Raw genomic sequence first — 14,187 nt, forward strand, 5'->3', positions numbered from 1 at the left:
CGCCTGGGTTCATTGTTAACTCCAACTCTTTTCTCTTAATTTCCTCTTCTAATTCTGTTCGTTTTAACCCTTGTTTATATCTATGTGTTTTATTTATATTCATCAGCACTCCTCTCATATACACTTTGCTTGCATCCCATACGAATTTCATAGATGTACCCTTATTCATATTCAAAATGAAATATTCAGATAACAATTTTTTACAATCATTAATATACTTTTCATATCTAAATAAGTTTTCATTCAATCTCCAAGACCTTCTTGCCTGCACTACCCTTCCCAACTCCATCCAAACTGGGTTATGGTCCGAAAGGACCCTAGCCGCAATCTTTGTCTTCTTGATCCTAGAAAGCAAATCATTAGTGGTTAGTATAAAATCAATCCTTGAAAGGGATTGATGCCTATCAGAGAAGAAAGTGAAATCATGTTCCTCTGCATTTCTTTCTCGCCTAATATCTCTCAATTCAAAGTCATCCATGATGTCAAAAAAAGGTTTGGGTAACTTTGCTCGCATCTTAGTATTTGGGCGAGAAGTCTTCTTATCTCTCTTAGTGTCTATCATACCATTCCAATCACCCAATTGTATACAGGAACTATAGTCTCACTGTACTAATTTAGCTTGAAGATTTCTATAGAATCCATCTTGCTGTTGATTAGGGGCATAAATTCCCAAAAGTAATATCTTTTTCCCTTCTAGGATTAGGTCTAAAGCGATATATTTTCCGAAGGGATCTGCTTCAATTAATTCAGCTTTCATGTCTTTTCTTAAGTATAGAACTATACCATTCTTCTTTTTGCATTCTGCAGACCTCCCAAAAACAGTCCATTTTTTTGTAATAATGGACCCATAGTTTTCCAAAAAAGGCTATGAATAACCTTTAGGAGGCTTGTAGAGTACTCGTTGGGGGGGAGGGGCAGCAAAAAGAGCAAAAACCTGTCCATTTTTCACAAAACAGGCTTATTTTTTGTCAAAAAAGGGGCACGCATAGCCTTTAGCAGGCTTATAGAGTGCTCGGGGGGGGGGGGGAATTGAGCAAAAAATGGCCCGTTTTTAGCTCATTTCTGCCCTCCCCAGCCCCCAAGAGCACACTGAAAACCTAAAGGCTCTGCACAGCCATTTTGGTGAAGGGGATGGGGTTTCGGGAGGCAAAAAATGCTGTATTCAGTGTATAGATTCAGATTATACATCCTCTTTTTTGAGGGAAAAAGATGCGTCATACTCCAAAAATACGGTATATTTGGTAAAGTTTAAAAAAAGCAAAGTACAGTTTTTAATCCTGAATCATCCAGCAATATTATCAGATGATCAAATTGTAGTCATTACCTATTGTGAGTGATATAAAATTCAGTGTTACATAGCCAAAGATTCTAAACAAAGTAATAGCGTGGAACTAATATAAATTGCAAATAAAAGATATGTTGGATACCGAAAGTCCTCGACTTACAACATTTCGTTTAGTGACTATTCAAAGTTACAATGGCACTGAGAAAAGTGATTTATCATTTTTTTTCACCCTTACTAACTTTGCAGCATCCCTGTGGTCACCTGATCAAAATTCGGATGTTTGGCAACTTACTCATATTTATGACAGTTGCAGTGTCCTGGGATCATGTGATCCCCTTTTGCGACCTTCTGACAAACAAAGTCAATGGGAAGCCAGACTCATGTAATAGCCAGGTTACTAACTTATCAACTCCAGTGATCACTTAGCAACTGAAGTAAGAAAGATCGTAAAAAGGGGCAAGACTCACTTAACAAATATCTCACTAAGCAACAAAAATTTTGGGCTCCATTGTGGTCATAAGTTGAGGACTGACTGTACTAAGCAAAAAAAAGTGTACATTCTTGTTTTATAATACCCAGTTTGGAAAGAAAAGACCAACTTTGAAAGAAAATAACCTCATTAATAGTGTTGCTTGAACTGAACATTATTAAATAAAATATTTGTATACATCATAAATTTTCAATTAACGTTAGAACAGTAATTTATTAATATAGATAGTCCTTACAATCATTCTATTAGTGAATATTTGAAGTTAAAATAGCAGTGAAAAAAAAGATTTACAACCAATTTGTGTACGTAAAACTAGCACATTTTTCCTATGGTCACATTATCAAAATTCAGGTATCTAGAAACCTTCATGTATTTACAATGGTAGAAGCACCCTGGAGTCCTGTGATTGCAAACTACAACCAGTCCGTTGAGTTTCTGATAAACAAAGTCACTGGGAGACTTAATGACTACATGATTATTCAATAATTGTAGTGATTCGCTTAACAACCATGGAAAATAGGTAAAATCTGATGCAATTCACTTAGTAATCACCTTGCTTAGCAATGGAAATTCAGTTCCCAATTATGGCCATAAATTAAGGACCACCTGTTGTTAAAATGAAAATAGTTCTCTGATATTGCTTTTACTTTTAATTCTTTTCTAGAAATATAAAGAAAAGGAAAAGCATAGACAAAAACATAAGAAGCAAACAGATTCTTCGCCATCCTTGGTTCCTTCCCTTACTGTAACTACAGAGAAAGTAAGTGAATTTTTCTTGCATTTTTTATATTTATGAGAGGAGCATTTCAGTAGTTGCCAAACTTTATTATAGATATCTTTTTTGATAATAAATAGTGCTTAGGATTAAATAGTTTTGATAGACATTTGTGATAAAATAAACTTAATTTTTAAAATGTTAATTATTTACAAGAATAATATCATATTTATTTCAGTTGGATCCTTCCACAGAAGAACTATTCTTAGAACAACTAAAATTAAAATAGAAATTATAAATACTATGGCAGAAGCACCTTTGAATTATTTGATTTTAGTTTATATTTAGAGACTTAAGTTTTCCAGTAAATTATCTCTGTTACATGTGACATCTAAGCCATCATTTAAACTTATATGTCCTTGCAATAAGAAAAAAATCATTTATCAGCCTTTTTCCTCATGCTACTAAATAAATAATTATATTGGGTCTATAATCTAGTTTTATGTTTGCAAATGTAAATTACTGAAAATTAAACACTTGCTAATATTTAAGTACAACTTTTGTGAAAAAGTAAGTAATAATCTTGGCATTTAAGGATAGTCTTGTATAATACAATTTAAATTTTATTTTTATTTATTTATATTTATTAAATTTCAATAAAAATTTCAATAAAATGTAAGTATTTTTAATTTGTCTGAAATAACTATTTTACTATTTAATTGATTGGAATATATGTGGAAGAAAAAAGGGATTATATTAAATCGGCAGTATTATATTTTTCTAATACAGATTTTTAGTTTTGTGGAAGATGTATTTTTTTATTTCAATGGTGTGTTTCAAATTTGTAAAGCATGTTTCAGGTTTTTACACCAAATAACTGCATACTGATGTTTCCCCAAAAATACGATCTATCCCAAAAACAAGCCCTAGCCTGATTTTCATGCACCTAAAGTAATACCTGCCCCCCAAAATAAGGCATACTTAAGTCCGACCCACTTTCTGGTTGTACAAGGTGAGGTGAGGCACAGGCGTAAAAATCAAGCTGGGGTGGTGATGGAGGATGAAACGAGGTGGGGGGTGGAGGATGAAATGAGGTGGATGGTAGAGGACAAAATGAGGTGGCGTGTGTGGAGTTCACCCATGCACCCCAAGCCGGCTTACTTGAGGCCCCCACAGCTAGGCCAATACGTCCTGACAACTGCCTGGCCTTGTGACGTCGCCAAACCCCTGTTCAGGATTCCGTAGGGCCGCCAGCTTGCTCCTCCTTGCTTGCCGCCACAACAGAGCAGGAGGCTGAGCTATGCATGTGGTATCCTAAATGAGGCTACTGGAACTGGCAGTTGTCAGGATGTTGATGGTCCATTCAACGTAAAAATATATTATAATTTTTAATATTAAAACTAATTAGTTGTAGTTCCCTTTTAAGTCTGAAAACAATGTCGTTAGTTCTAACATTAAAAATTATAGTATATTTTCTGTAAATAGAAGCACCATAAGAATATTTCCCACTCTAGTACTTTCCATAGATGATGTTAATCCACGTTTATCTGATATAAAGAAATAAATAAAATCAATATATATTAAGAATAAGAAATAGATATAACAACTGTGTGTACATAAGAATACTTTCTGTTCTTCACACTTTTATCCACCATGCCTTTTGCAGTTCTATAGTTCTTTAAAATCACAAATATTTATTTTCATATTTCAATTTTGATGACATTTGATATTTAGATCTTGTGAAATTTCCAGTATTTTTACACAGCTTCAGTAATAGTTCATAAAATGGCACTGTATCCCAAAATTTGTGTTATTGTGTTTCTCTGAAAATAAGACTTACCCCCAAAATAGGCCCTAGCATGTTTTATGCACCTGAGCCCAATTTAAGCCTTACTCCCAAAATAAGCCCCAGTTAAGTCCCTGTGCAGCTGGTCGCCCCCTATTCTGTCTGGTTGCTTGCAGTGCCATCGATACGAGGTGAGGCAAGGAGGGGGTGGAAGTGTCTCACATTCCTCGCACCGGCTTACTTCAGGGCCCCTGCAGCCAGACCATCCATACCCTAACAGTTGCCTCACGGCAGCAATACCAAAAGCCATGTGCAGCAGGAGCCAATGTGGCCACCGGTTTACCTCTTCTTATGGCTGCAGCACAGCACCAGAGCAGAAGATCAAGCAATGCACAAGTACCGTGGCTACAAGGGGGGTGGTGGATCTTCCCCACGTGCCCCACACTGGCTTACCTCAGGGCTCCTGCAGCCGGGTCATCCACACATGGCTGCCAGTCCACTTCTTTTGCTTGCTTGAGGCCACAATGGAGCAGGAGGCCAAGCAACACACTAGTGTTGCAGTCATGAGACGAGGCAGGTTTTAGGGTGTGGATGGCCTGGCTGCAAAGGCTTGAGGTAAACAGGTGCAGGGCATGTGGAGAAGCTCCTCTTCCCTCACCTCGTGATGCTCTGGAGTTGTGCTGGTGCTGGAAAAAGAGGGGCCAGTAACCACGTGGGGTCTTACTGGACGGGGCTGCCAGAGCTTCTGCAGCAAGGTGAGACAGGTGTCATGGCATGACTGGCCTAGCTGCAGGGGGCCTGAGGTAAGCCAGTGCAGGGCGCATGGAACAGCTCTCCTCCCCCTGCACCGATGGCACTCAAAAGAAATAAGACATCCCCAAAAATAAGCCCTAGTGCTTATTTTGGAGTCCAAAAGAAAATTATTTTATTTTCAGGGAAACACAGGTGGATACTTCATACTCCATAATATAAATATAAAAAATACCAAGAATTTTGGATAGTACATATTTTATTATTACCAGAATAATAATATGTTAAACAAAATGCTATTTGTTTAATATTGAAAATTTCAGAAAAGGGTATGTGTAATATTCTGACCTAGACTTAGTTATTGATGCTAGTAAGTTATATAATTTCTTTGAAAATGTGCATGTCAGTAACTGCTTTGGAACTGAGCAATCAGAATTAAAGTAATATGAAATACTGGTAGTTCACAACTTGGTTAACAGCTGTTTCCAGTCACAATGGCCTTGGGACAGATGCTTTACAGCTCATAAGGCACTTCATGTTGTTAAAAATGTCATGGTTCTACCAGTCATAAGATTTTCAGTGCTTGGCAACCTATTTGTATTTATAATTGGTTGCCAGGTTTCCTGTGATCATGTCATCACCATTTCCAATCTTTATTTGTTTCCCTAGAAAGTCTGGGGAAGCTGATAGAGAAGATTGCAAATGGATTGGATATTAGATTTAAGGTCTTTCCCCCCAGCATGCTATAGTGCAGAAAAGATACAGTGAATCTGCCTTTAGATTATAATCCCCTCACAGATATCTGGAATGCTACAATTTCCATTTTTATTTTATATGGATTGTTGTCATAATTGATTGGGGTTTAATTTTTTTTGGAATTCTAATAAAGGCAATTTATTTCACAAAAGAGATTAAATAATACCAGACTGTATTCAATTTAAATTTATATGGCATTCATCTCACTGATATAGTGACTTGGTTGGCTCACAAATTATTAAATATAAAAACAGTTAAAAGTAAATAATTCTTAAATAAGAATTAAACCAAAGCAATGGATGCCATGGGGTTAGGGTCTTCTCTCTTATTTCATCAGGTTCCTCTAGCAAACAGCATCCCTTCCTCATCAGGGCTGCAAGCCAGTCAGCAAAACCAGTTTTTAAGGCCTTTCTGGAAGGCCATTTTGATGAAGACCATTTTCATCTTTGAATGGCATTTTAGTGGCAAATTCTAAAAAGTGATAAGAATTAGGACAAAACACAATTCCATTTGAGCAATTGCAGAGGAACATCTCCAACTGGTTTATACATATGTGAGAGCATATGTGTTCATATATGTTCAGAGAGCTTTTCCAATTCTTACTTGTACCTAAAAAAAATTATCAGCTTAATATTACATATAATTTGGTCTGTTTGCTTTCGACATTGCAACCCTAAAAACTAGTGTTATTTTTTTTTGGTGGGGAGGAAGTCATTTTGATTGTTACTAAAAGGGAAAAGAGTAAAATTAATTTTAGATGTTAATTTTAAAATGCTGGATGGTAATAAATTTCATGGGTGTGTTGTGAGATGACATTGTGCTATACAATCATAATATTTTGTAAGTGTATATTTTCTGAATTAAGCCAAAGAGTCATTTTAAAATTAAATGACTTTTTCAGGGTAAATATTTGTGCTCTTATCTTATATATACTTTTATTTGTAAAGCTAAGATGCCACTGTGCTGAATATATTAAAATAATGCAATTTTCTTTATTTTCTCTTGAATCAGAATATCAAATCAATAATAGTAGGGATTTAAGGCATAGCAGTTAAAAACAAATGTTAGTGAGTTAAAGAAAAGGAGGAAATGAAGCTTTTGGGGTTATATCATTAAGTTACATTGGAGAAGTTTTTAGAACCTTTCAATAAAAAGTGAAAGAATGTAAATAGGAGCTGCTTTTATAGGTGCTGTGAAGAGCCAGTTAAGTATAATTTAAGGGAAGGTATATATCTACACTGCCACTAATTGCTGCAAAGTTTTATGTCAGTTCCTTGTGGTCTAACTGTCTCTCTCAACTTCCCTTTTCCCAATTCAATACTGTTAAGACTTACACAAGCACTACCAACAGCTCTATGACAGGGTCATTGAAGAGACTGGAAGATACCACAGCTCGTTTTACAAATGCAAATTTCCAGGAAGTCTCTGCACATGCTTCAAGTGGCAAAGATGTTTCAGAGGCCAGAGGTTCAGAGAGCAAAGGGAAGAAGTCAGGAGGTCATAATTCAGGTCAAAGGGGAAGAAAGCCTGGTGCTGCCAGGACTCCTGGAACTGCAGTATCAGCAGCTTGTACTTTTCAACAAGGTATTATTGAAGGGTACTCTATTGCTTTCTTCAGTGCCAAGTGGAATTTAAATTAAAAATAATAAATTTAGATGAAATATATTTTTCATATTTAGTATGTGAAGAATATAAGTAGCTTCAGAATTTCCCTTGAGAAGCTAGCAGCAGCACATTTTCAGCTCATGCTTAGTATCTTACATGGCATTATCTAGAAGTAATTTTCCTGACAAATAACTGTGAAAACCTATACTTTATTAATATAAGAATTATACTTTATACTAATTTTGGGGAGAGAAAATATTTTGAGAAACAATATATGAAAAAAAAGCACTGCATGTTTTTATCAAGAATTAGTTGACTACAATAGTACTGAGAAGAATATTTTCCCATATAAATTGAATTCTTTGCTTTTCTTGGAATGATTTCATAGTTGAAAAAGGTATTTCTCTTATTGGAATATTTCCTATTATCTTTACTGTAATGCATTACATATAATGGATTATTTTATTTGCCAATTCTATCTAAAATCTGGGGTATTATTTTTCCCTTTTGATTTAAAAGTATGTTTGTAATCAACAAAAATAAACATTTTTCAGATCAGACTTCCTCTTAATTTTCCAATCTAGATGTTATGGGAAAGTGTGGTAAGAAATACGTTTAGTAAGAATAAGGGGGAGATAAGTTTTTTTAGAGTAGAGAAAATTACCTGATCTTTGTACTGCCTATAAAGGGCATATCCGGGACATATGATAAGAACAAGCTATTGCTTCTTTTAGCTTTCCCAGGATTATCTTGATTTCTTTCTTACATATTTTTTCTGCCCAAAGATCCAGCAATTGGAGAGATGTAATTTTTATTTTATTTATCTAATTCACATAAATGGCATTCTCAGAGAACAAGTGATTCTGGCTGGTTTACCATAAATTAATTTGAAAGCATTTTTTGTTGGTTGCTAGCTTAAAAAATAATATATGAAGAGTCATGGTGGCGCAGTGGTTAGAAAGCAGTACTGCAGGTTACTTCTGCTGATCATTGGCTACCAGCAGTTTGGCAATTGGGGGTCTGACCGGCTCAAGATTGACAGCCTTCCATCCTTCTGAGGTCAGTAAAATGAGCACCAAAATTGTTGGGAGCAATATGCTGACTCTTTTAACCACATAGAGAGGACTGGAAAACACTGGGAAGCGGTACGGGCTATTGCTAGAGTAGCAGTAATATTAAAGAGAGCTTTAGTGACTAGTTAGAAAACCTGCCAAGAAAGTTCTCTAAATTGTAATTTTTAAAAAAATATCTGTTGCTGTAAACCATGAATATATGTGATTACTAAGTTGGTTAATTCTGGAAAACAAAGCTACATGCATATCCAGAATTTCCCAAATAACAACTGAAAATTAATACAGCCAGTGAAATTTTCTTTAATACTATACTTACATATTTGCTGATAGAGTAAACATCTGTTTTCAGCAACCAACACTTCTCCCTATCTCTTTTCTCCAGGAAGTTTTTTGGGAACTCCAAACAGTACAAAGTCATCCTCTGGAAGTTCTGTTCAATCTCCCCAGGATTTTTTGAGCTTTACAGACTCAGATCTACGTAATGACAGCTATACTCATTCTCAGCAAACTTTGTCAACCAAAGATGTATATAAAGGAGAGATTGGAAGTCAGGAAGGTGGTTTGAATTGCTTTACTTCCTTAATTAATCTTCCTTCAACCTCAACTGTTTCCTCCCAGCCTACTATTTTTGACAGTTCACCTGGAGAGTTAGGTAGTTCAAACCTTACACCAACAGGATACAAACGTGCTCAGTCATCTGGGATAGAAGACGAAACCATAAAGGAAAAGAAACGAAAAGGAAATAAACAATGTAAGCATGGGCCTGGTCGGCCCAAAGGAAATAAAAGTCAAGATAATATTTCTCACCTATCAGTTTGTTCAGCCTCCCCAACATCATCTGTAGCATCTGCTGCAGGAAGCATAACGAGTTCTAATCTGCAGAAGTCTCCAACATTGCTCAGAAATGGAAGTCTACAAAGTCTCAGTGTGGGTTCCTCTCCTATTGGTTCAGGTAGGCATTAATATTATTTTAGAAGATACATGTTTTAATTTAGCTTTACTTCACAGTAATAATATCTTTGGTGTTTGATTCCATTCTGTTTTAAGTTACATTTTCTGGAAAAGAGTTGCCTTTTAAAAAAATATTCAAAGGCTAAGATAAGATATTTTTTCAAGTTTTTATCTTTATTGCTGCTTACCATATGATACATTTACTGTTATCCTAGTTTATTAGAGGTGAGCACTGCTTCAGTTTCAATGGGACAAAAGTGCTTTAAAGTACATGTGGAAACCTAGAATGCATCTGCAACAATCCTATAATCTGTGTCTAGAATTGAGATCCTAGGAAGACAAAGGGAGTTTGCAGCATGTGTTGGCGAGTGCTCCCACATGCTCCAAAGTACTATGTCCTTTAAGATACTAATAGAAAGTAGGGCAAGGAGCACTTCATGTGTAGTGAGGCAAGAGGAGTGGACACTTGATACTTTCAAAAATTAATATTGACTAATTTACTTTTTTCAAATTGAAGTAATAATCGATTGTGAAAGATTATCAATAGTAACACAATCATGGAGATATTAGTTTGAAATATTGCATAATTAAATTACTAATAATCTTGAATGCCCAGCATCAGCTGTGATAATTTGATAATTGGAACATTTGGTGATGAGGGAGTAATCTGTTTCCGAAACAGAAATTTTTGTACACCTCTGTTTGGGGTGGCACGATGGCTCAGCAATTAAGGTGCTGGGCTTGTCAGCTGGAGAGAAGTGAATGCTACAATACAGGGGAACTTCTGTTCTTGCCCCAGCTCCTGCCAACCTAGCAGTTCGAAAGCATGCAAATGCAAATAGATAATAGATATTTCAATGGGAAGGTAACAGCACTCTGTGAGGTCATGCTGGCCACATGACCATGAAAATGTCTTCAGACAGTGCTCACTCAATGGCTTAGAAATGGAGATGATTACTACCTCCTATATTGACAATGACTAGCAGAGTAAAATCCACAGAGACTCTATATAACTTGGCTTATTTTATATGAAAGCTATTCAAGAATGACTGAAAAGAGGGAAAACTTTTAAGTGATATTTACATCTACTGTAAAGAAAAACCATAGCTGAATTAATAATAAGATCCCAAAAGTGTTCAATATTTTTATTGCATTTTTAATAATATACAGGAGCAAATTATTTGTTAATTTAGTTAAGTGCTCCTATCCATTCAATCTTACATTTCATATATAGGTAGTCCTCCACTTACAATTGGTTTCTTAGCAACCATTCAAAGTTATGACAAGACAATCCCCCCCCCCAAAAAAAACTACTTATTACCCAGTTTCAAAGTTATATCTGACACCGTATGGTTGGCCTTTATGCTCAATTGCAGGGCTGCTACAGTGCCCCTTTTCCCTGCTTATTTCCCCCACCCATTCTCTCCTGAGGATTCCCATAGCCTTGGACCTGCTTTCCAACCAACCACTCAGTTACCCTAGGAAACATCAAGCTGGCTGTAGTATGTTTGAAGGGTTACAGATTGCATGCTTTAGTTGACTTCTCACGCAGCCACTCAGCCACCTCAGCTATGCAATTCATTAACTTGCAGAATTCAGCTTGCTCCTCAACCAGCTGCAAGGTCCAAAAAGACCTTGCCTTTCTGGCTTTTGCAGCTTCTGAGAGAGGTGTCTAGACCAGTGGTCTCCAACCTTGGCAACTTTAAGACCTGTGGCCTTCAACTCCCAGAGTTCCTCAGCCAGCAAAGCTGAAGGCCACAGGTCTTAAAGTTGCCAAGGTTGGAGACCACTGGTCTAGACAATAAGACTCGTTTTCTTACAGAGGTAGTCTTAGAACAACTTTGTGCTGTTATCACACTTCTGCCTTCACAGACTCCCTTTATATGAATTGTAACCATCCTGAAGCTGCCCTTGTGACTGGGTCTGAAGCAAGTCCAAGACCTACAGAGACCCGGGGCGGGTGGGTGGGGGCGGGTGGAAACCAGACCAAGATTTGTGGTAACCTTGAGAAGAAGGAAGCAAAGCATGGGATGCCTCTAGGTAGGAGAAGCCAGGAACAGGCAAATCTGGGCTTGTGCTATGTCTTCCCTTACTGCTGAGGTATCCTTTACTCTGCTTAGTGACCTCATCTTGGAATGCAGGGGCTGCTAAGTGAGGCAGTTGCTCAGTGCGCATTTAATTACTGTCTTATGACCATGATTGATAGGTCAGTTACAGTCATAACTTGAGGATTTTCTGTATTTGCTCCTTTTCAGTGCTCTATTTTGCTTCTTTCTCATCAATTCAACATGTATGGATTTTAGATCTATATTAAAATCATAGAAAGTAAGAGTTGAAAGTGGTCATGGAGATCATTTAGTCTATGAATAAGTCTAAAATCTAATAAGAATGTTTAACAGTTATGAGGAAAATTATACACTCTGCTTATCTATTAAATTGATATGATTTCATGTTTGTGCTATTAGACTATTGCCATATAATAGATTAAACAATACATTTTAATTTTTTTTTACCAATATCTATAATTGAAGAATAAGCTCCTCACCAAATATTAAAAAAATAGACAGAGTATATAATGAGTGGAAATGATCACTACATATGTACCAGTGCTGCTTTTTCCTCCTGCCAAGTTAAATTACAGCCTGCTGAGTCCTATGATTGCAATTGTATGGATATATCAGGATGCTATTCCTAATCTAGTATATTAATTGGGTGAAGGAGATAGAAAAGCAGCCATAATCATCCAGCATATATGACGGTATAAACATGAAGGGTCCTTGGTGCTCTCTAAGCTTGTTTGTTTTTTGCAGATGTTTCATTATCCAAGCTAGGTAACATCATCAGTGCTAGTCTGTAAGAAAACAAGCAATCTCAGAGAGCACCAAGAGCCCTTCATGTCAACCCCTGAGTTATTCTCTTTTATTAGTGTAATATAGTTTTCTGTGCCTTCAATTTTTATAAGTCTACATGAAAAGATTATGCTATTGAGTGGATACATTTAAAATATTTAGAATTCTGAATATTTTTTGGGATGTTATATGTAAAAGACGTTTATGTCATTTATTTTATATTTATCTTAAATATTTCGACTTATCTCATTTTGATTTTTAAAACAATTATTTGACATACTTTCTTGAAAGTAGATTGTGCATCAATCTTAGATGTGATTTTTATATTAAAAAGTTTAGAAGCAGCATTTTTAAAGGAAAAAAGTACAGAGTAATTGCAATAAGCAATAGCTACTTGAATTCGTTTCTGATGCTAGTAAAATTGTGGGCATAATGTAATTGGAAAAGCAAGAGTGTTTGTTTTGAAGCATACCATTTCCTTTTCTCTAGAAGAGGGCAGTCAACAGCATTGTGGTATGAGTTTCTAAAGTCACTATCCTTCCTGAATGTGCTGTTTCTTCCTTAAAATTGCAACTGTTTCTCTGGTAGATGTAACTGCTTCTTTCTTTTTTTTTTTTTTAAAGAATGATTTAGCTATCCTGTGCTTTTATGTTTCAGTTGTTTCAAATTATTATTTTTCTAGTTATTTTAGCTATTACTCAAATATGTAAAATATTTCTGCTCATGGTTAATTTCAGGAAATTACTCCTTCCTGTTCTTCCTTTTATAATTTTTGAGCACATAAAGTTCTTTCAGAAAAATGCTTGTGATATTTATATCTATTAAATTAGTATTTTCTTTATTTCTTTTATTTCCAGTCAGAATGTTCAAGTACCTGCACATTAGTTGCTTACAGTGAAGGAATTCAAATTCATTATCTGAAATAATCTCTTCACAAACCTAAAAAAATGTTTTAACAGAAATATTTACAATTAAAATGTCTTGAAAACAATGGATAAATGCCATAATAATGTTCGCAATATAATTTATTTATACTTTTCAGGCATTAAGAATTATTTTTCTTTCAGAAAATTTACGGTACATATAAAACATGCAGCCATGGTGTGGCACAGTGGTTAGAATGCAGTACTGCAGGCTACTTCTGCTGACTGTCAGCTGTCTGCAATTTGGCAGTTCAAATCTCACTATGCTCAAGGTTGACTCAGCCTTCCAAGGTTGTTAAAATGAGGACCCAGATTGCTGGGGGCAATATGCTGACTCTGTAAACTGTTCAGAGAAGGTTATAAAGCACTGTAAAGTGGTATGTAAGTCTTATGTATGTAGTGCTATTGCTAGGCATGAATATGGCATATACCAACTTTATGACTTAATAGTTTAATATGGGATGGTTACCCATTGACATAGGCTATATGGAACATACGATGACATATCACCAAGGGACTAAGTTTGTTTGGCATCTTCAGTGGGAGGACATAGCAATAGCAATAGCAGTTAGACTTATATACCGCTTCGTAGGGCTTTCAGCCCTCTCTAAGCGGTTTACAGAGTCAGCATATCGCCCCCACAGTCTGTGTCCTCATTTCACCCACCTCGGAAGGATGGAAGTCTGAGTCAACCTTGAGCCGGTGAGATTAGAACTGCTGAACTGCAGATAACAGTCAGCTGAAGTGGCTTGCAGTACTGCACCCTAACCACTGCGCCACCTAGGTTGTGCTGCTTTATAAAATAAATTTGGTACATTAAACTTCTTGCATGGTCATGTACAGTAGATTTTCATGTACTTTATTGCCCATCTCTGTTCTAACAAAGAAGCATTTTTTTTGCAATCCTATAGATTTTTGTATCCAATTTTTTATTAATGTTTTTCTTCCTTGCCATAGAACTTCATGCAACAAGGCCATTTCTGTTAGTATTTTTTTTCAATTTT

General features: G+C 36.0%; 1 protein-coding gene across 10 annotated transcripts in view; it reads left to right on the plus strand.

Annotated features, from left to right (window-relative positions):
• Positions 1 to 14,187, plus strand: part of MLLT10 (MLLT10 histone lysine methyltransferase DOT1L cofactor) — a 128,523-nt gene that overhangs the window by 76,572 nt on the left and 37,764 nt on the right. For all 10 annotated transcript variants that reach the window (XM_014056121.2, XM_014056116.2, XM_014056117.2 and 7 more), the window contains 3 exons: positions 2,440 to 2,535; positions 7,111 to 7,366; positions 8,843 to 9,412. In XM_014056121.2, coding sequence (XP_013911596.2) covers positions 2,440 to 2,535; positions 7,111 to 7,366; positions 8,843 to 9,412 — 922 coding nt within the window. The remainder of the gene's footprint in view (positions 1 to 2,439; positions 2,536 to 7,110; positions 7,367 to 8,842; positions 9,413 to 14,187) is intronic.

This window comes from Thamnophis sirtalis, unplaced genomic scaffold, assembly GCF_051295495.1.
Source record: "Thamnophis sirtalis isolate CommonGarterSnake01/CBP01778 unplaced genomic scaffold, rThaSir2_p1.2 scaffold_4, whole genome shotgun sequence".
Taxonomy (NCBI): Eukaryota; Metazoa; Chordata; class Lepidosauria; order Squamata; family Natricidae; genus Thamnophis; species Thamnophis sirtalis.